The sequence below is a fragment of the Aristolochia californica genome, unplaced genomic scaffold, assembly GCF_029961685.1.
Source record: "Aristolochia californica isolate CCGP_79_NKW_82.1479 unplaced genomic scaffold, dmAriCali1.0.hap1 SCAF_2, whole genome shotgun sequence".
Classification (NCBI taxonomy): domain Eukaryota; kingdom Viridiplantae; phylum Streptophyta; class Magnoliopsida; order Piperales; family Aristolochiaceae; genus Aristolochia; species Aristolochia californica.
The window spans coordinates 4866004-4888168 of record NW_027181881.1 but is presented as its reverse complement, the minus strand read 5'-3'; the positions used below and the strand labels follow the sequence as shown (position 1 = coordinate 4888168).

General features: G+C 35.4%; 2 protein-coding genes across 4 annotated transcripts; both read left to right on the top strand.

The window, feature by feature from the left end:
• Window positions 1-984: 984 nt before the first annotated feature.
• LOC137956994 (serine/arginine-rich SC35-like splicing factor SCL28) lies at window positions 985-8251 on the top strand. 2 transcript variants are annotated; one of them, XM_068804686.1, is made up of 7 exons: window positions 985-1312; window positions 2654-2731; window positions 2956-3120; window positions 3217-3278; window positions 3996-4032; window positions 7495-7909; window positions 7997-8251. In XM_068804686.1, exons 1-6 carry the CDS (start codon window positions 1134-1136, stop codon window positions 7883-7885), a joined length of 912 nt encoding a protein of 303 aa, XP_068660787.1. In that variant the 5' UTR covers window positions 985-1133; the 3' UTR covers window positions 7886-7909; window positions 7997-8251. The 2 variants fall into 2 exon arrangements, with proteins under 2 accessions (XP_068660787.1, XP_068660786.1); XM_068804685.1 differs by having other exon boundaries at window positions 986-1312; window positions 3214-3278.
• Window positions 8252-8654: 403 nt separating this feature from the next.
• Window positions 8655-13749, top strand: LOC137956297 (probable protein S-acyltransferase 17). 2 transcript variants are annotated; one of them, XM_068803736.1, is made up of 11 exons: window positions 8655-8770; window positions 9196-9356; window positions 9959-10052; window positions 10810-10879; window positions 11087-11186; window positions 11274-11346; window positions 11455-11507; window positions 12763-12854; window positions 12941-12993; window positions 13065-13190; window positions 13274-13749. In XM_068803736.1, exons 1-11 carry the CDS (start codon window positions 8693-8695, stop codon window positions 13532-13534), a joined length of 1161 nt encoding a protein of 386 aa, XP_068659837.1. In that variant the 5' UTR covers window positions 8655-8692; the 3' UTR covers window positions 13535-13749. The 2 variants fall into 2 exon arrangements, with proteins under 2 accessions (XP_068659837.1, XP_068659836.1); XM_068803735.1 differs by having other exon boundaries at window positions 8656-8770; window positions 10810-10904; window positions 11019-11186.
• Window positions 13750-22165: the final 8416 nt, after the last annotated feature.

Below are 22165 nucleotides of genomic sequence, written 5' to 3'. Positions count from 1 at the left end.
GGGCTGCTCCCATATTTGTGAAACTACCCTTCCACATTTAAAAAGTTGGTCCAGGATCTGGATGTCAGCCGAGGCCCACTTTTCTTCTGTTGCAATTGCCTATTAATGACCAGTGCATTAGCACAATCATTTTGAATAGTCAATTGTAAGCCTGAACAGTAAATGCTCGATTATGAGTAAACTTTAATGGTATTCTAGTTTCTTTTGATTTTATGGCATGTACAGAGCAGACTGCTTTTACATGACTTCTCTAATTCATTACTCTGCTCTATTTAGTTCTATTTCTAGTCACTACTAAGTTTAATTTATGAATGCATTATACCCCATTATGTAGGTCAGTGCACGAAAAGTATCTGCAAAGGTTAGTCCCCAGACACCATTTGCGTACTGGTGATTTGCTGAAAATAGCACGAGTTACTAGTGCAGAAAGCGTGTAAATTTGGATAAATCATTAAATGAGCTCTAAACCTTTTTTACCTTCAATTTCTTTCTGCTGACAAAATTCATCTTGAAATGCTGAGACTATGGTTGCTCTTTTCTACAAACCAGTTTACAGCTTGAAAAGATTTTTTTATGCCTGTAATGGAGACATCTCTAGGAGTCATGTGATCATCTCCCCCATCCAGATGCTGAACAAGTTTTTAAGAGTATAGCACTGGCGGGTGTTGCAACAGAGAAGGAGGTCTTGCAGATATTGACAAGGTTTGTTTTTATTTATTTATTTATAATTTCCATGATTTTTTTCTCCTGCACGATTAATACGAGTACTAGTCAATTTAGAGCTTCTCAAAGAAGAAAGCTGATTCTCAGGTGAGATGGGCTGTACTGAATACAGTCTAAATAGTTAAGACCGTAGGAAGGCCCATACTAACTGTGTGGGCTTACATGGATGGATCCATTTCTTTACGTGGTTAGCTTTCCGTCCTAATAAGTATGATTTTTTTCATAATTTGGTATAGTTATTTTTTCCGCCCTAATAAGCTTCAAACCTCTCTCATCCATCCGACAAAATCCAACAGACTGAAGTGAAGACGGTATATAAAAGCTTCGTTCCCTTGGCGCTCAGGGTTTTTCCTTCCGGATCCGACTCTGCCCGTCTCTGCTCGCTTTGCGTTTTTTTTGTTTGCTGCAATATGGGAAGATACAGAAGCCGTAGCCGGAGTCACAGCCCTCGCCGCTCTAGCCGGAGCCCTTCGCGGCGGAAGCGGTATGATGACCCCCGTGAGAGGTACCGCGGCGGTAGGTCTCACAGAGAGAAACGTTCCTCTGGTCCTACTGGCCTTCTTGTTCGAAACATATCTCTTGATGCCAGGTCCTTTTTTCTATTTTACCCTTTACATTTCATTAGGGCTTTATGTTTGTTTGTTGGAACTCTTCCTTTTTTATTTTCCCCTTTGTTCCTAGCATTCTCTCTGTTCACACTTGGGCGGTATTGAAGTTGCTCGAGCGTTTCTGTTGTAGATTATGTGTTTCGGTGCTCAGAAATTTGTATTAAGCTTTGAGATTTTTAATTTTTGTCTTGTTGCTTAATGTGTCCTTCTTTGGTATTTAAAAATTTGCACCGTCTACGCTCAGTGGGTCGAAGAGCGGTTTGGCCTGTTACATCAAGTGTTTGGCTTTTTTTTTTCCTTCCCAACTTCTTGAATGCATCTCTCGATGTCTGTATTACTCTTTTTTTTTTTTTTTTTGACCTTTTCTATTTGCTGGTTTTCGGCTTCGAAAGCGTAGGTTAGGGCATTATCTCGTTTCTAGTTTCCACTTGTGGCATATTTTTATGTTTTCTGGGGACCGAAAAAGTATAATACAGTTTTTCTCTTTTGTTTCAGTTGTCTAATTAATATGCTTCAGATGAATCAATAATGAGCAAATTTGTTTCCACGGTTTTGGTATGGCTTGCTGTTTGTGCTTGTTTGTTTGTTCTGCCTCATACTATACTCTTTAAGAGTTCGTGTATGATACTTAAACAGTGTAAAAGGACCCCACACACGGATTTGTCTGCTTAAATAGATCTCATTTATGAAAAAGTCCAATTGTCCTCGTCTGAGTGCTTTCTCACATGTAAAAAGCGCTTCTTGCTTCCTTAGTATTTCACCGCATTCTTGCAATATTTAGAAGTTGGAGTTTTTGTGGCTATCCCATCCAATGCAAGGCTTGATTTATTGTGAACTGTGTTGGAGCAATTGAAATTAAATATTTTCACTTTACTCCGTTATGTACCCATGCACTCACGCCTATATATTGATTCATTTGTACTGTGCCTTCCTAGTTGTTGAGATCTTTAATGTTCTTTGGTTATTCTGATTTTTTTTAATTTCTATACTTATAAAAATTCACCTAATTTGACCTATGGACCAATATGATTAGTGGAATAAAAAACAAGTAGTTCTATGATGTGCATCAGCATCAAACACATGAAGTTGTTTTGTAGCAATGCTGCTTTGATTGTGTTTTTAATTTTACCTGCCACAATTTTTAAGCCACATTGCATTACGTCGTGTTTTGGTTAACAATCTCATGACTTCATTGCCAGTATTATGTAATTATGTGCCCTAAATAATGTACTGGGTATAGTTTGATATGATATGCACTGTCTCATTAATTCAGTTTTCTTTTCTTCTGCTCATCATTCAAATCCTTCTTGTCTTTTTTGCAGGCCTGAGGATCTTAGGAAGCCATTTGAGCGATTTGGCCCAGTTAAGGATGTTTACCTTCCAAAAAATTATTACACTGGGTATGTTTATTTAATTGCCATAAGAGAGGAAATAATATGAACTTGTAATATTCTTAAAGAATGGCATTTCTTTTCTTTTTTTTGTTTTTTTTAATATTTTTCTGATCATCAACATAGAAGCATCCTGTGACCTGCCTTCAATGCTTTTTATTCTTTGGCTGAATACACACTCTGTATAATGTTAATGAGAAAATTATAGTGAGTCTCTCCTTTTTCACCTGTAGAGAGCCACGAGGCTTTGGATTTGTAAAGTTTCGCAATGCTGATGATGCGGCAGAAGCAAAGCAGCAAATGAATCATCAGATAATTGGAGGACGTGAGATTTCAATTGTGTATGCTGAAGAAAATAGAAAAACACCTCAAGAAATGCGTTCGAATGCACGTGTCAGGTAATGAACTTTTTCTACTAGTTCTCATGTTGCTGGCATTTCATTGAGTTTCTCATCAAGACTTTACTGATTACTTGGATGCGCATCATGCAGTAGTAAATCTGGAGGAAGTCACCGGAGGCGTTCCCCACCTAGATCCCCGAGGCGCCGATATCGTTGTCAGTATCTAATGCATTTTGTCAAATTTTGTTTTTAAAAATCAAATCAAGTACTATATCTTTTGCTTAAGTAGCGATTTCTATGTCTAGTTACTGCTTTTCAAATTGTTTCTCTTGTAATAATTTTTATAGGTTCTCAGTTCTTTGGTGAACATTTTTTCTTAGCCATTTTTGAAAGTAGAAGAGGCCTTATCTTATTTATGTATTTTACAGATCCTTCTTTTGATCCGCCAACTTTAATCATGGTTAACTTCCAAAAGAAATTTACTCATGAATAATGGAATTTACCGTGAGTTCGTTGGGAGCATTACAACCATGTCTTCCTTTGTGAAGATGCATTCCTCTCTCTCTCTCTCTCACACACACACACACACACACTTACCCATACGCCCCCCACCCTCCACGGGCGTATGCCCAAGGAAAATGTTGAATATGATATTCTCCTATGTTTTTCCAAAGCTGGCTGTGAGTGCAATGATTGAGGGATATTTATTTCACGTTTTTCTAATTGAATTATTGTGATCACATAAATTTGGGGATGGGGCTGGAGAAAGATTTTGTTTTGTCAATTTTAATGTTGACTTTGTCAGTAAATGAGCTCAATGTGTTTTTTTTTTTAAATGTGATTTGTGCTAGAAAACAAGGTATTGAGCAGCCTTAACTTTTAATTATTTCTTCATTTTTAAAAGCAAACTAACAATATTGTCTTCTCGACAGCATATTCACGATCTCCATCTCCTAGGCGTGATTCAAGGTCTGGAAATTCACATCTCATTTAATTTTTTATTAAATCATGTACTCTTTTTTCTCAAATGTTATTATTTTCTTGTATGTGCTCTCTTATCTTGCCAAGAGTTGTTATGGTTTTAGCTTGTACATTACTGTGTCCAGTAGGCATTGAGATACTTCTTTAGTTCTGTTTAATTACTTTTTTATCTGTTTAAAGTAGCATTCTACTTTAACATCCGTTTTCTTGCATTTTGGTTAAAATGCTGTTGTGTTTGTAGCCCCTACATGTCACGCGGGTGTATTTGTGTGCTAATCTTTTGTTTGAGATATAATTTCTTGTTATAGCTTTAACTATGATTCTGGTAGAAGTAGCATTACTTTGGCTGTCTTTTATTTATTTTTAACTCTGAATACCTCAAATTTTTTTCTGTTCTTTTCAAGAAGAGAGGTTACTGTTCCAACTATGGTTTTGTTGAATAGTTCTAGTTCTTCCTTCAATTGATTATTCTCTTTCTGCACTTTTGTGCATGAATTGTATTGTTGATTGATAGAAAATGCAGAAGACATTGATTTTTTAAAGAAAAAAGGTTATTGTGGGTTTTTTTAAGGAAGATGAATTGTCTTAATTTTTATTTATTCTTTACTTCTTCTTTCTAAAAATTCAAGTAGTAAGAAATATGTGACAAGTGTGTTAAAGGGTTTTTACCGGATAAGACTTTGAAGTATTTTGCGGAAAAAGAAGCTTGTGGACTATTTTAGGTTTATTGTTTAATGTTGGACACATGTAATTGTTTTTTGAAGGAAATGTTTGCTTTTTAAAAAACTGATGTAAGGAACAAATAAAATTGTGAATAAGAGAAGAATTATAAGATAACATTTCCTATTTCATATTCATGGATTGCTGTAGAATAATACTTTTGTGAAGTTTGGTCCAAGTCCTATTCCAAAATGGCAAGCCAAATTCGGATGTCTTTTTTCTAACTAATAAACTTAAGATCTTTCTCACATTAGTTTGTGCGGAACTATTCTCTAAAACTCTCATCACATGTGGAATCTCTGTGTGGCTCCTATACATGGATAGTTTGGATGGAGGTCCATGTAAGAGCACCTACTTTGATATTATATGAAGTCGGTCCAAGGCCTATCCCTAATTGGTTAGACAAATTAGGAAGCCTCTTTTCCCACTAATAAACACCAGATTTTCCTACTCATTGGTTCATATAAGACTCTTCTTTAACAATTTTTTCGAGGCTATATCTGCAAACTGGTTGCTGATATTTTACTCTCTCATTTTTTTTCAATGGTGTTTTTAAGCCCCTTGCGAACTACTATGCATTCCTCTGCACTACCTGCATTGTTCTCATCCTTTCTCACCAATTTTGCTGCATGGGCGTGTTGTATGTTGCTTTTGCTGCTAGCATTTCATTCCTCATGGCCCTTTTTTGTGCCATTGAATATTCCTTGAAAAAGAAATTGTCAAGTATGGCAATTTAAAGCTGGATATCTTTATGTCCTAAAACTGAATGTCTTTTATGTTATTGAATCTTGGCTTGATTGTCAAATACAATGTTTGTCAATAGGAAATATCTAGCTCAAGCCTCACTGTTGCCATAGTAATTGATGAACACCATAGTTCAAGCTTAATTTCCAGAGGTGTGGCCTAGGTTCCTTTTGGAGTACTTGACTTGATATTGGAATATTCTGTACAAAAAAAAAATGAAAGCGTCAAGGAATTTATATCTGTCCAAGTTTGACACATTTCAATTAGAAAGTGGTGCAATTTGATCTTTATTCACATCGTCTTTGTAACTTAGTGATGTATGTGGTTTGGCTCATAATGCTTAGCCAGTAATACATTTTTTTTAATCCGATGTGAGTGGATTAGCTCTCAAGAACCAAATTTCTCAAATTATATGCAAGATTCATTTCAATTATGCATTCTATGCTGCTTATTTGTCTGAAGCTTGCTTGACTATTGGCTGATTTGTCCTGATCTACATTTCTCAATATAATGATTGCTTTTCACCTCATGGTTACAGAGGCTTCATTGCAATTATGCTTCTGCAGCATGTCCCATGCTACAATGACCATTATACAGCATATTGCGTAGAACTCTGGCTTTTCATTTTTTTAGTATGTGTTATGAATGACCGACGTGTACTTGCTTGCATGAAGTTGGTCCTATACTATTAGTAAAAATATTTGGATTTGTGGATGTTTAAGGTGTTCATACTGTTTTGCTGTTAATATATCATTAGTAGTATATGCACCATTATTAAAAAAAAATATATCATAAGTAGTTGTTGCATCATTGTAGTACTTTTGTGGTTGAGTTGCTAGAGCTTATTGTGGTTGCAATGTTATTCCCTTTTTCTTTATTCGAATGAATAACAATGGTAACATATGAAAAAACTGTACTGAGAAATAGCACGGACTTAAATCTTAAAATCTATACAATGTGGTGTTTCTCTCTGTGAATTCAATTCATATGTAAATCACAGGTTTTTATTTCTGATCTTGAAGAACTCTTTGTCCAAGTGTCACAGCTGGAGTGTACCACATTCAAGATAATTGAATTATGTGTATGTGGTGGTCTTGTTGATGCAGATCATTAAAGTGAAAAAGATAGCGTAAGGAATCCATGGATTAGTTAAAGAGTAGAATAAAGAGAAAAGAGACCCCAAAGTGACCTGATTACTTGCTTGTCATTCAAAGCTATTCCAGAAGTACCAAGTTATAACATTATTTATTTCTTTGACTTGTAAGGTTCCGTTTCAGCTGGAATTCCCAAAACTATAGCTTATTGATGAAACAGATATTTTCTCTTGTTTACATTTTAAAGTTTGATATATTGGTTTTGCATACTATCCAGTTAAGAAAGAATCTAGAGCTTAGAGTTGCCAAAAGAGAAAGAATCTTGATCTCCAAAAGGATGTGGGGCTAGAAGTAGAGAATCTTCTGGATTTGGTTTATGTCAAAGTAAAGATAGATTGACTATAAGAAAGGTGGGGACAGAGCTGCCTCGGAGTATATCAGATGCTGTTCAACCAGTCTCTACCATTTTATAGCCTAACTCAAAAGTGTTTGCGCCAAAGTTCATAAATTTGTTCGGAAATCTTTGAAATTGAGCAGGTAAATCTAATATTTAGCTTCTAATTGGAAGAGATTTGAGAACATTCAATCATATTTCTCCTGTTCGCATGAAGTAGCTGTTTTTGGTTTTTGTTATCTAATTTTGTTTTAGTCATGTTTTGGAATAAAATTTTTGGAGCCTTTGTATATTGAAACGTTGATAGAATTGCAAAAGGAAGAATTTTATCTTATGGCCTGTTTCAAACCTTGAGGATTTGTTAATGCCATTTTCTTGACGTCATCAGAGTTTACAGGTCTTTGCTTTTCCTGCCATGTAGTCTGATCTTCATATTAAATTATTTATTTTTTACTTCAATATCTTAGATTATTAGATTTTATTGTTCGTGTTGTGCAGAGATGGGGACAGAAGCAGAAGGGATGACTATTACTCGCCTAGGAGATCTATCTCAAGATCACCACTTGCCGAGCAGGATTCCCGATCACCCTCCCCTCTTGGTCGGAGGGAGTCCTTATCAGCACGGAGGTCCTTGAGCCCTGGGGATAATGGTCAAAGATCTGTTAGTCCCAGGGATAATGGTCGGAGGTCCCTGAGCCCCACTGACAATGGTCAGAGGTCTGGGAGTCCTAGGGACAACAGTGGGGGGTCCTTGAGACCTAGGGCAAATGGGGAGAGGTCTCCAAGGGCCAGGAGAAATAATGGGGGCTCCTTGAGCCCTAGGGGCAGAGGTGGCAGATCATCGAATCCAAGGGGAAAGAGTCGCAGTCCTTCACCGTCTAGATCTTGATCGCATCTCGCTCTCATCCTACAGGTATGAATGTGAATTTTATCTCAATTTTTTTCTCTAATTTTAGTCCTGAGTTTGAAACTGAAGTGCCCTCATACATTCTCTGTACAGTCCAAGCTGATGGAGCTCTGATTTGGAGTGGAGTGGAGTGGAAGTGGAGCAGGTTGACTTCTTCCATGTATTTTGTAGGTTTCTTTGTCTGCAAGGTAGATGAGGTTGATGTATTTTGGTAGTTTAGGACCAGTGTTCTTTGGGTCTATGGTTTGTTATGAATGATACTATTATACGGTTCCCCTTGTGTGGCAAGGTGTAGCGATTACAACGAATGTCTAGTTCATCAGTTTCATATAAATATGGAGCGTCACTCTGTTTGTTAGCTTCTCGTATAATTGTTCCGGTCTTCCAATACCCAGGCCCTGCTCCATTCCATCCTAAGACCGTGATGGGCGGTACAAAACACCTTCCTCGCACTAGTTGATTTGGTAAAAAAGTTTTAGATTTTTTTTTTTTTTCGGATTTTATCCCAGATACTAGCTGATTGGATCGGATTTAAATATTCGAGTTCTGATCTGAAATGCCAATATCTAAATGAATTTAGTCAATTTAGATTTTGGACATGCCTACTTTTTAAGAAAAGGTGGGGCTTCCCTGTTTTTTTATTCTCTTGCACATTTTACCTGAATAAGGATAAGAATGAGAGGGAATAAGGTCTACAAAAGGATGGGAGCACTTCTTTCATCATCCAAAAAGGTTGAAGGGAGGTTCGGTGACCCCTAACCTGTCTTATTAGGTCTGAGGGAGTGGATAATGGTTCGATTTCAAGGTCAAGATTTGGAATTAGGTTCGGGTTTTAAAAAAACCGATACGGACCCTTTGCCTGCTCATGTAGGTCAATCAGTTCAGGAATCCAACGATCTGAGCTCTGTAACCTACTTTTGTCTTATTGATTTATTGAGATTTTAATTCAAGAAAAAGGTTTCTTTCCGATCCGATTTTGACACCATTGATTAACATGTTTTCCTACCAAAATAGGTAAAAGAGAATTCAGGAAGTATAATTAAATATATTTTTCCCCTGATCTCATTTTGTTCGTTACATTGTATGGGTTCGTAAAATCGTATTTCATACAATCAAAATGAATCTTAGTTGCTATCGCCTGATTGGTTTTCTTTTAACAATGTTTCTTTTTAATCTTTGACCGCAAATTTTTATCTTCTTCTCTCGGCAACGGCAGTTTCTGCCTACTCTCGTTTCTTAATGTCGTCGGAAGCGTGATTGGTGAGGTGTTAATTTGGTACGGTCTTCTCCAGGCTACCGGAGAAATGGCGTTACAGTGGATTCTGGTGTGCCATCTCTGCCTTACTGTCCTTGTTCTTGTCTCGTTTCTGTGCGGGCAGTGGCCAATCTTTGAAGGAACCTTCATTGAGAAGATCAACTACTTCATCACCGTTGGTGCTTACGACTATTTCTTGTAATATCTTTCTTCTTTCTCTTCCCCTTCTTCTAACTAATTTCTGAGCTGCTCCCGTGTTTTATGATAAATTAAAACATTTATTGTTACTTTTTTTTCTTCTTTTAAGTCAAATAATTGATGTGTTAGTGCAAAGAAAGCAGTCTATTTTCAGAAATCCCCCAAAATCTGGTGGAATGGCAGTTGAATTTGCTTTTGTGTTATCGATTCGGTTAACGTTAGGGAGCTTGTGGTAAGCTCAAGTATGCAAGTCTAATTTTTTCTATGAAATAATTGTGGTTTTATTACGACATTGCCGAAATTGTCCATCTCAGTCGTTTCCTTAACAGACGTTGTTTCTCGTATGCGTGTCCATGTCACGCATGAGAAGAGTGACTGTAATAGCATCTACATTTGCAACAGTCGTGTGAGTGCTTGTGTAGAACCAATTGGGAAACTATTAAGTTGAGTCTATTGGGTTTCCAGATTCAGTCTCTTTTAGGTCCTGATACTCACTTAAGCATTGAGCTGGTCTCTGTTATGCAGTATTTTCCATCGTTGATTTCATCAAAAGATTTTCCTACCACTCTTTAACGAAAATGATTATCTTATTGTTTTTGCAGGCGAATCTCAGAGGTTGTATGTGGTTCCAGAGGCAGAAATGCGGTTCTTTCAGTCGAGCATTATTGTTGTCAGCGGCCAAATCCGATCTTACAAGTATGTTCATAATTCGGGTGATTGCTGTGAATGAAACGTCTTAGGCAGGGCCTACTTGAGTCATCTGCTACATATGTGGTTGTTGTATCATCTTGGTTGTTTTACTGATACTACTGTTAAAATCCTGTCTTCCTGTCCTCCATTTACAAATTGAGATTAGTAAAAGGAAGCTATATAGATTCATAGGCTCTTGGCCAGAAAGATTCTCGATGACAGTCCAAAAACTGAGGCTTTTGTCACAAATTTGGTTTTATTATTTTATATGTGTCTTCAACAACTGACCTTCTGTTCTCATAAGAAAAAGAAGTGTCCAGTCATTAGCTTTTTCTTTGAGAGAAGTTCTAATTGTTGCCATTTTGATTTCTGTGTAGCTTGGTAGTAAGTTCCAGCAGGTCTGGCATTAGCCATTCAGTTTGCTTCTCTGTTTTTTGGAAGAAAGAATGAGTCATTCAGTTTTTCAGCTGTTAAGGTGGTGCAATTTGTTATTGCCAATTCATTTTGGATTTGCTTCCTCAGAGATTAACTCACCTTGTTTTTCTTTGGTCAATCTTTCATGATATAACCCTTTTCTTTATGCATATCTGGTTCAAATTCTATCTACTGAAATAATGCAGCACTATCATTCAAAAGAAGAAATTGTATCACTCTCCTGTTTCTATGTGGTTCAATTAGTTTATCAATATGAAAATGTATCTGAGTGATTATGTCAGTATGATTACAAGCTCTGTTGCTTACTTTGCTATGGTCCTATTTGCAGATCATTTATGTGGGAATTGTTGGAGTGGCATATTTTTTCATCGTCAAGTCTTCCTTTAGCTATATTCCAGGTCATTATGTTTCTGAAGTGCACAAGTATGTTTTAAATTAACTTTATCTGATTATTTCCTTCTTGATTTGCTGTTAAAAAAAATTATAGTTGATTCACTGTATAAGACTTTTATTAGTTTTCTTGTTTGTGATTAACAGGTTCACAAGCTTGGTGGCAGTGGGTGTGGGTGTTATCCTCTTTATACTGACTAGCTTCTCTGATCCAGGAACAGTGAACAGTGGAAATGTTTCTGAATACCTATCTGCCTATCCATATGACAATATCATATTTATAGAGAAGCTATGTTCAACATGCAAGATCCCAAAGTAATTTGTTCTGTTAATTTAGTATTTCTGAAACATCTTTTTCTGAGTATTATATTTCTTCTGATGGTCTAATTGTGCTAATGCTAGGCCAGCTCGATCCAAGCATTGCAGTGTATGTGATCGGTGCATTGCCCGATTTGATCACCACTGTGGATGGATGGTAGGTATTGGGTTGACTCAATTCCTTTTCTAGGTTTGGATGAAATATTTAGTCTGAGTATTTGATGGAGCCGATCATGGAGTTATTTATTGTTTAAACCTTTTGCAGAACAATTGTATTGGTGAAAAAAATACCCGGTACTTTATGGCTTTTTTACTCTGGTGAGGCTTTATTGAATCATTCTGCTTTCTTCGTTTAAAACCTAACATATGCTTTGAGAATTTCCTAATGCTTTTGTGGATTTTTTTGTTCTATATATGCTCTTATGGGTCAGCATCCAAGTTAAAGACTCCCAGGCACTCAGTTCTAGGTTTAAGAATCACCCTTACTCTTATTTCCTTGTGAAATGGATAATGCTGCTGTCAAGAAGAAAACGGGAATCGGGTCTCTATTACCCAAGCATCATCAGTTCTCTTTTAAGCTAGATCTGAAAGTTTACAATCACTATACTCTTAGTATTGTTGATAACCCGTTTCAAAAAGTCAAATAAAAAGCTAAAATAATTGTTTGATTGCAAATCATTATGGAAAATAGGAATATGAGAGAAAGATGAAAAGAAATGATGGTTGAAGATAATTTGTTTGGCTCTTCACAGGATTATTATATATTTGCATATTATCATTTTCTTATTTTAAATGATACTCTAAAAACAAATGAGGAATCTTTCTACTAGGAGTGTTTTCCTTATTATGCTTAAATTCTACAATGAGATTACCCTTTTTTATGTAATATACTCTAACATTCTCCCTTACGTTAGCGCACATAGTTCACAGATACCTAGTTTGCAAGAATCAAATGCCTCTCCTGGTATGAAGAAATGAAATTAGAGTTGATGCTGAAGCTTTGGTTAAATACGCCTTCACATTGAAGCTAGTGAAACATTTGTGTAGATTTGGTTTTATCTTGCACCTTGTTTCACAGAAAGCTTCACAAACAGTCTTGGCTGGGTATGGTTGTTTGATGGTCATAATGTAATCAATTTTTCAGTTAATTTGTATTTGTATAAACAAGTTCTCTAGAGTAAATAAAAGTCTAATAAAGAAAAAGTTAGGATTCCTCCTGAAAGGAGTATTCTTCCCTGTTATGTCAAACACTTTACTTAATATACTCTAACAGTAACCACTTCTGGCATATGGAAAATGGATTAACTTCAAGCAATATTTCAAGGCATCCACTTAGTTGTCATGTGACCACTTATCACCCAGCTTTGAGTCTTTTGAGTCAGTATCTTCGTTTTTTAAAGTTACCAGCTTTAAGTTCATGATGAATAAAGTTCCTTTTTTATATTATAGGTCTTGTAACTGTTTTGTTATATGCATGAGGCACACAGAAAGCACCTAAAGCGGTAGCATCTCATGTAAATTCACTCATTCTGATTATGCATGGTTATAGGTGATGAGAGTTGCTGTTTTTCAGGCATTTCTGTCTTTGCCTATATGGAGCTGTTCTACTTGGCTTAATTCTGGCTGGTGAGCTAAAGGACCGTCAGGTGATTTACATTTTAACAGGTACCCTTCTGTGTATCTTTGGATACTGTTTGATGTTTGAAATGCTTTTGACCTTTTCCGACACCTCATTTGCTCTATGTATACAGTTTACTATGGCATTGAAAATTCTTTTTCCAGTTTAGCTCCGCATGTTGTACAGGTGAGAACAAATTTTACAAATACATTTCAGATGAAGCCTTTTCTCCTAAACAATAATTTGGCATGTTTCAGTGGTTGTTGGGATCATTTAACACTCAAATACTCCTAATGGTGTTTCTAGCCGTTGTGTCCTTGCTACTGGCTGGTTTCTTTGGATACCATGCTCATCTCTGTCTCACAAACACAACTACTAATGAGGTAGGTACTAGTGGCTCCTGACAAATATTTCTAAATGCAGCATGTGATGTTTCTCACAGTCGTTTTCCCACTTGAAACTGCAGACGTTTAAGTGGCAGGACTACATAAGCTGGAGAAGGAAACTCAAAGAAACAAAGGTCGGTAGTGCAGCTCTGAGAGCTAGTATTAGTGGGATGAAGCATCCGGAGGGCAAATGGAAGATGTTTTTTCGCAAGTCCCTGTTGGAAGCTGAAGGGGTTGCTGTCGTTAAGAACAACATTTATGATAAGGGAGTTTTCCATAATCTGTACGAGATTGTGTATCCTTTGTCCGGGAGAGCATTCGTACAGCGGAAATTGAAGTAAAGACAGCTCATGGTTTTTGGGCCTCAGCATAAGATGTGAAATATGTTTGAACGTTTGTTGTCAATACCTATTTTTAGTATCTTGTCAGGAGTTATATGAAAACTGGTCGAGGTTGAATCCTGAACTCCATTTAGGGTCTCACTTCGAGCTGGCAAATTTGGGTGAACCACTTTCTTATTACAATTGTCTAAACAAGAGGCTCTTTGGTCACTAAATTTCATCTACTTTCTCAAGATCACAAGAAATGCCCTGGTTCAAGAGTGTTTAGGAATAATCTTATTTAGATCAGTGAGTACAAATATTTTGAGTTTATTAGTTGGAAAAAAGGGTTTCCTAAGTTTATTAGTCATTTTGGGATGAGTTTTGGACTCAATTTTACATAGGGTCCCTTCTTTTACAGCCGAGCGAAACCAATAGCCTATAGTCGACTTGTTTATATTGAAAGGGAAGGTGATAATTGGACAAATAATCCTTTGAAATTTCTTTTCTATTAAATTGGTTAACCCAACAAAATGGTAGAATGTAAAATTTCGTTGTGAATGATGAAATCTCAGATTCAATCATGTGCACAAAAATGAAGCACATTATATACTTCTACCTTAACTTTCTGGTCCACTTTGTCACCTCAACATTGATGGGTTTAGTTGTTCGAGTCCCGACTCATTTCGAGTTGAACTGAGTTATATAGCTCGTAAAACTGTTTGAAGCGAAAATTTTGGTACCTTTGCTTGCCCTTTCCTCGTCTCATTTGCTTACTTCAACAACTAGCTCAATTCAAGATTCGTCAGACAACAAGGTGCGGTATCTTCTTCTTCTGTTCCTCTTAAGGGGGGTTAGTCAACTTGAAGTCCGAGAAGATCTTCAACCGCATGACGCCCTTCAACACTTGAAGTCATTAGTGGAGCGCATATAACATTTCATTTGGATGCAGGGGATGAAGCGGTCCTTCATCTCCACGGTTTAAAATCCTTCATCTCAAGAAGGCCATATTTGATCTTCTTTGAGATGAAGGACGCACGACGCTTGCTTTTCCCCTCTCTCTCGCGCATCCTCATTTCCCTGTTTTTTCTTCCTCTCTCCTGCACTCCCTCTCTCGTCTCCCTGCGCCCCCGACATCGCTGCTGCCCTCTTCTCTCGGATTCTTGTCTCCGGCCTCCGTCTCTGCTCCCTCTCGTCTCCGGCCTCCATCTCTCGGTTTTCTCTCGGACTCGCCCTCTCTTCTCTCTGACTTGCTCTTCGTTGTTCTCTCTCGCTTCTCTCTCTCTCTTATCCCTCTCGACCTCCCTATCTTCTCTCCCTTCTCCCTTTCAGCCTCCCACTCCCTTCTCTCTGGTTATTCTCCTTTCCCCCCAAAATACCTTCTGATTTCGTTCGATTTCCCCATTTCGATTTCGATTTTCTTCGATTTTCTTCTATTTTGACATTTGGGCATCGATTGCTTAATTTCTACTTCGATTGGGCATCAATTTCCCCATTCGGTATCGATTTAACCTTCGACTTTGGTTTTCCTAAAATTTCAAAAGGTATGACTAAACCCTAATTTTTTTCATTAAATTAGTGTTTTATTTGATTTAATTTTATTTTTAGTGCCTAATTAGGGATTATTTGTGCATAATTGTGGGATTTATTTGTGAATTGTTGTATACTTCTTGCTCATAATACAAGTGAAATAACCGAGCAGTAGTTGGACGGGCAAGGAACCATCTTGAATGGGAGACATACATGTAGAAATAGGAACTGATTTTGTGAGTGCTTGTTCTTATACTTCCCTCTCATGATTGATTCCCTACTACAATTTACAAAAGGATCTGAAGAACCTGAACTTCTTTGTTTTGAAGAGAAGCTCCAGAAGGAGAGATGAGATCATTACCTGTGCATATAGGTCCTATTCTTATTTGAGCCTTCAGATTGGACTTCTCTGGTTCCCACTGTAATTGTAGCAACTAATTTATCTTAGAATATGGAGGGGCATTAAGTAGTTTCTTTGGAGGAAAGTTGTTGTGGATGCAGGCTTAGTGAAATTACTCACCGTTTTTATTAAGTTTATAGGTGTAAGAGGAAGAGGTCGGATGGCAAGGCAGGAAGGAGTGCGAATGTTATATAGAAGCTATGTAGTTTTTTCATTTTATGGGATATATTTGATGTTATTTCATTATTTATGTGGTTATGGTTTATATATATTGCCTACTGTGGTGTCCCTATAAACATCTATAAACTGTTGATCCAAAGCTGGTAGGAGTGAAAATGACATTCTTTATGGGGTTTTTGGTGTATATCTATTACTTGCTTTGGTCTACCTATAAACATTCTATAAGCTATTGGCCTAAAGCTGGTAGGAGTGAGAATGGTGTATAGAAGCTATATAATTTCTCATTTTGTGTGATAATTTTTTTTTCATATCATTGTTTATGTTGTTCCTATTATACACCAGTTGTTTATGTAATCTCCATAGAAATTGAAAGAGGGAGAGGCTAAGAGGTGGGGTAATGTTAGGTTAAGGAGGAATTGTGGTTAGGAATGGAGAAGATGAAAAATGTAATTTAGTTAGTTAGGGCATTATACCTATGGAATCAGGGTTTAGGTGTCAATGGATGCAAAGAGCAAACTGATTAGTTGGAAAATGGTTATGGTTCAGACCAATACAATTCTCCATTCAGGTTAAATAGTGAAGTCAGCTAGATTGGGCAAGTTGATAGATAATATTAAAATCTGAATCTCATAATGGTATTACTGAGCTAAATTTAAGGTTCACCGCTAGCTTTAACATAAATGATGAATGTTCTCTCCCAAAACCCTTCAAAGGTACGTTTGTAAGTCTAAGAAGTGCAAGAATTTGGAGATAATATTTCTAGAAATGAAAAAGAATTATTCAACCGAAGACACTCATCTTTACGGAATATTATTGAGCGAACTTTTGGTGCTTTAAAAGCTCGATTTCAAATGTTAAAAGGCGCTCCTCCATTTTCTTTTAAGATCCAGGTGAAAATTGTACACGCTTGTTGCATATTGTACAATTATATACGTGGACGGGATTATGATGATATATTTGAAGATGAAGATGATGATTCAGGTGGCGAGCTCGGTGGAGGAGGTGATGCGGTCCAAGGTGCAATGGATGATGCAGACAACGACGAAGATGATGGTCTTGAGGATGAGGGTAACCAAGTAACAAGCTTTTGGAGGCAGCATACATTAGAATCCATATGAGCCACACAATTTCGAGATGCCATATCGACTTCCATGTGGAACGATAAATGGTGGTTGTATGTTATTACTTTTGAACATGTGTCGTTCATATGTATTAAACTTGTAACTTGATGATTTTAATATTAAAGGCATGAACTCGTTATTTGAATAATCTTTATTTTAAGTTATTAATAAAGTTGTATATGTATTTATTTATTATTTTTGTTCAATTTTATAACCATATTAAACTTCATATTTATTGTTCCAGGAAATAAAATATAATTAAAATATGCATTTGATTAATTAATTACTTTTAATTTTGTGAAAATATATTAGTAATTAATACCATGTAAAAATCTATCTTATGTTATTAATATAACACTTTTTTATTTATTAATCATATTTATATTTTATTTACTCTATTGTATTAGTGATTTAATAGTGGTAATTAAAATATTGTTAACTCAAACATTTGGTTTAATTTATTTATTTTTATAATTAATAAAATCAATTATTTTAAATTTCGAAGATGAAGATGAAGATGAACTTATCCACACTAACACCCATTTCAAAGATGAAGATCATGTAGATGCATGAGATGAAGATGAAGATCAAATTTATAGTTTGTTGACTAACCCCCCCTTAGTTTCATTTTCTCTTTCTTCTAGTCGTCGAGCTTCGCCTATAATTGACATCTCCAAAATGCTTAGGTCAAGCAGGCGACGATAAATTCTCTTGCACAAACTGTTCGCCGACCGCGAAATTCGAGAATGGATAATCCTTCTCCGGTGGCTGATTCATCAATTCGACGTTCGGTTAGTAACAACTCTCAATTATCTTCTTCCGACTTTTTTCGCCTCTTAATTCCATGGTTTGATATTATATTTACATTATATTTAATTTTGTTATTTATTTAATTAAACACATAAAAATAAAATTCTTTATCAATTGCTTACTTTTATAATATCTAAATGCTCAATGAAATGCTTAATTTTATATATCTAAATTCTCACTCTTAGGTTATTAATTAAATATAATATTGAAAATTACGAAATCATAAAAATACAAAAGCATACAATTTTATTATAAAAAATTAATAAATGGCCCTATCTTGGAATTCTAATTTAATGCTAATGTCACATTTACATATTATCTCTAAAAAAATTAAATATAATGTAAAAATAAGAAACTACATACTTGTAAAAGAGCACAATTCATACATAAATTTACCAAAATATATTTAAAGTCAATATTAATATATTGATTATTTATTTTGGGTATAAGGCAAATTTTAATTATATGAGTGTTGATAGAATTTGTAAAAAAAATTCTCATTATTTTGATTCATTTTCCAATATGTTTTCCCAATGACAAAATAATATTAATGAAAGAACTCAAGTCTAATACATTTAAATGTTTAATATAAAATACCTCAAGTTAGTACTATGAAATATATCCTAAATGTTCAATTTCATTAATATGTAGTAATCGATAATTTTTCTATATTTGACATGCTAATAATTCTTGAAAATAAGTTGCTCTTGCAAAATATTGTACACTCCCTTTGAGTATTTCTTTTTTTATCTAGGTCATCGACAAAATCATCACCATCTTCACTTATATCATGACCCTGATTACCTTCTCTACTAAACTTATTACTTGAATCATCATCTTTATTTTTAAATATATTCATGTAATCCTCCTTGTATATATAATTTTACAAAACACAACAAACAATCACAATTTTTACTAGAATATCAAAAGCTGGAGGAAGAACATCTTTTAATATTTTACAACGAGCTTTTAAAGCCCCAAAAGTGATAGTTATCTTTAAAGATAAATGCATTTGGTTGAACAATTCTCTTAGATTTATAGGAGGGTTATCTTCAAATTCTTGCAAATCATAATTGGTCCCCTACTACGAAGCCAAAAACCCTAGAAGATTTACATATCCAACATCTAGCAAATAGTATGTACCTATAATAAAGAATGTATTCTACATGAATTGATTGAAAATAATAATACATAGAAATAAACTAAATAATATTTGGAAAGAAATGTTATTTACCTTCAAGAACCCAGAGTTTGTCTCGTTAATATGACTTTATTATACGTGAATCACTACTAATCTCTCTCATCCAACAAGTACATAAGTAAATTGCATGTGAAACATACAAGCTACCATTACATTTTGTGAGAGAAAACTTTCTTATTCCAATATCTTACTTGTTTACCAAATTGAATATGCGTTTTAATATGAGTACTATCAATAACATACAATCCTAATGTCATAAATTTAACCCATATAAACATATATTTTATATTTTATAATGTTAATCTTTTTTTTGTTTGAAAAAATATCTATGAGTACCTATAATGTTGAACATTCAGTAATAAAATTAAAATATCAAATAAAAATCAATATCCATGAGTATCTGCAAAGTTTCTCAAATTTTTTTACAATTTTGCTAACAACAAAGGACAACTTATTTCATCAAATAAGTTTCACAACAAAACAACATTCATTCAAAATCTAACCAAAGGCTTCACAGTGAGAGAAGATAACATTCATTTAAAAATAGACCTAAGAACTTCAAAAAAAATATACTATAAGTCTTTTTGTATGCAATATTTCCATCCATACTCTTAACAAAAAAAAAAGATCTAAGGTCTCAAAATTAACAAACAACCACAAATCTTGTCATAAATTACTCTGTTAACAATCTTGTGTTAGTCTATGACAATTTATTAAAGTTAAATATGAGTCATTCATGCCTCTTTTCTAATGTGATTTGAGTGAATATTTCTTTTTTATCTACAGTGTCCAACAATTGGGATCACGAAATTTCACTCATTTCGGCAAGTTAGAGACTCCTAGAAGAGCATCATACCATGTGAGCTTTTGCATTGACATTTTTTAGTTTAAAAATCTCTACAAGTGTTGATATCATATTATTAATAGCATCAATAAATATTTCAGTACTATTAGGAGATCATAAGATATCTTCCTACAACGAGCAAAAGTTCCTCTATACTTAAATTTTGATGAAGCATGGCCTTTTTGTTGATCTTCAATTTTGCATTCCTTACAGCTATGAGATGACTCAAGTCCCTTCAATTAGTGCCCATTCCACTATAGGAGGGAGATCTTCATCAACTTAAAATATTTGTTTAACTACTTGTTCCTATGGCTACGTAGTTTTCTACAACTAAGACAACTTTTCGTAAAGTAGGCATCCTTCACGCTTATATTTATCAACTTCATCTATCTCTTCAATTAGTGCCCATTCCACTGTAGGAGGGAGATCTTCATCAACTTAAAATATTTGTTTAACTACTTGTTCCTATGGCTACGTAGTTTTCCACAACTAAGACAACTTTTCGTAAAGTAGGCATCCTTCACGCTTATATTTATCAACTTCTCTATGTTCCTATAATATTTTTTTCGACAAAACCTATTTTCCTAATAATCAACACAACAAATACATTTTCCTATATTTCATTTACTAACCTTTAGATATCTTTGTCATGTTGCATTACTTGTTTTAACTATTTGTCTTATCGAATCCTATCCAAACCCACTAATATGCAAATAAGCTATCACAACTTGATAAGTTTTTTCTTCCATGTATTGGTACAGTTTTTCAGTTGATCACTTGTTTTTTTATTGATCTCATCCTTATTAAAATTATTCACATAATTAGAGAAAACATCATGTTTCCAAACACTACTAGTTAACTCGTTGACCAAATTGATTTACTTTTTGAGTAAATCAAGCATTTTATTATCTTCACCAATCATCCATGAATCATAATTTCTTCTGGGACCTTCCACCAAGATACCCTTTCCTTTTTTTCACCCATCTAAAACCCATAACAATACTTAATTTTGATTATAAAATCATAAAATAAAACACTAACAACTACACTAATCACAAACCACAACAACACATAATAAGAGAGAGGGATAAAAGAAAGGAGAAGACAAGGAGAAAGAGAGACTACAAGACTCATCCATTACAACCATTACGAAACATAAATTCAACCACCAAACACAAAATCACTACAAGTACTACATCCACTTGTGATTTTTAGGCCTGGTGATTCATGACTCGTGGCCTATTTAGTTTGAGTCATAAATTATTTTTCACATACATCCAATAAAATAGGAGCCAATTTTTTTTGTATCAATTGTCCAAGGAGCTTGTCAAAGTGCCTTTGCATGATAAGATTCCACATGCTACAATAACTAGAGATTATAAAATAACAATAATAACATACCATTGCATGATTAGTTATGGAAGTTGAATCTAGAAAGAAAAAGAAAGTGGGATGTGACATGGACAACATTTTAGATTTTGTTGCCAACACTTACTGCTATTATTGTCTTGGACGTGACATAGTTTGGTCTTTGACCAACAATCTCAAAAGAAGCATTGAATTAGTTATGAACTTCTTGGGGTTTGCTGTTACTGTCATTTTTCACTATCTATAATAAAGTTGGTTTGCTATTGACATTTTCCACTACTGAGCATAAGGAAAGACATTTTTTGGATTCGACTACCCTTTATTTTATAGGCAAACTATATTACTAACATTTGATATGTTGTTGTTGTAGAATATAGGAATGAAGAATAATATTGTCGTGATTATTATTGATTAGGTGTACACTATTTATAGAGTTACAATAGAGACAATAGGTGATTAGAAGTCTACAATTTGAGTCTGTCTCTAATTCAATCACCAGTTGTCTTTATCTCTATCATGCCCCCGCAAGATGGAGCTCCGAGAGGAGAATCCAATATTGATCTTCAAAAAGAGGAAACATGTTCTCAAAAGTGGTTTGGAGAGAGCAGCGACACTGGAGACTGATGGAATCGCATCGTCTGGAGGAAGAGCAGTGACAATGCAGGCGGCTGGGGAGGACAAAATCTCATCGTTTGGAGGAAGAACAGTGGCACTAGAGGCTGTTGGGGTGGATGAAATCCCATTGTTTGGTAGACGAGTAGCGGTTGGGGCGGACAGAATTGTATCGTTCGATAGAAGGGCAACAACTAGGGCGGACGAAATCGCATCGTCCGAAGGAAGGGTAACAGCAGGGGCGGACAAAATTGCATCGTCCGGACGGGAAAAAGAGGCTCTGTTGCGAGAGTTATTTTTTTTAAATAAAAAAAGAAAATTATTTGTCACATGTGCGAGTTCACACGCTGTGTGGGACGAGGCATCGAGGAGAAAATTTCCCCCTCAACTTAGGTATCTAGGGGGGGGTGGCGCCGGTGAGGGGTGAGGGCGATGGCTGGCGGATTTGACGAGGGTGATCGTTGACAGTGATTTTTTTTTAAAGAATATCTTCGACAAGTTTATACGGAGAAGGGGAAGAGAAAAGTACCAGGTATGGGCGGCGGCAGTGGGTTACGACGACGGAGGCTGCTTCTGATAAATATTT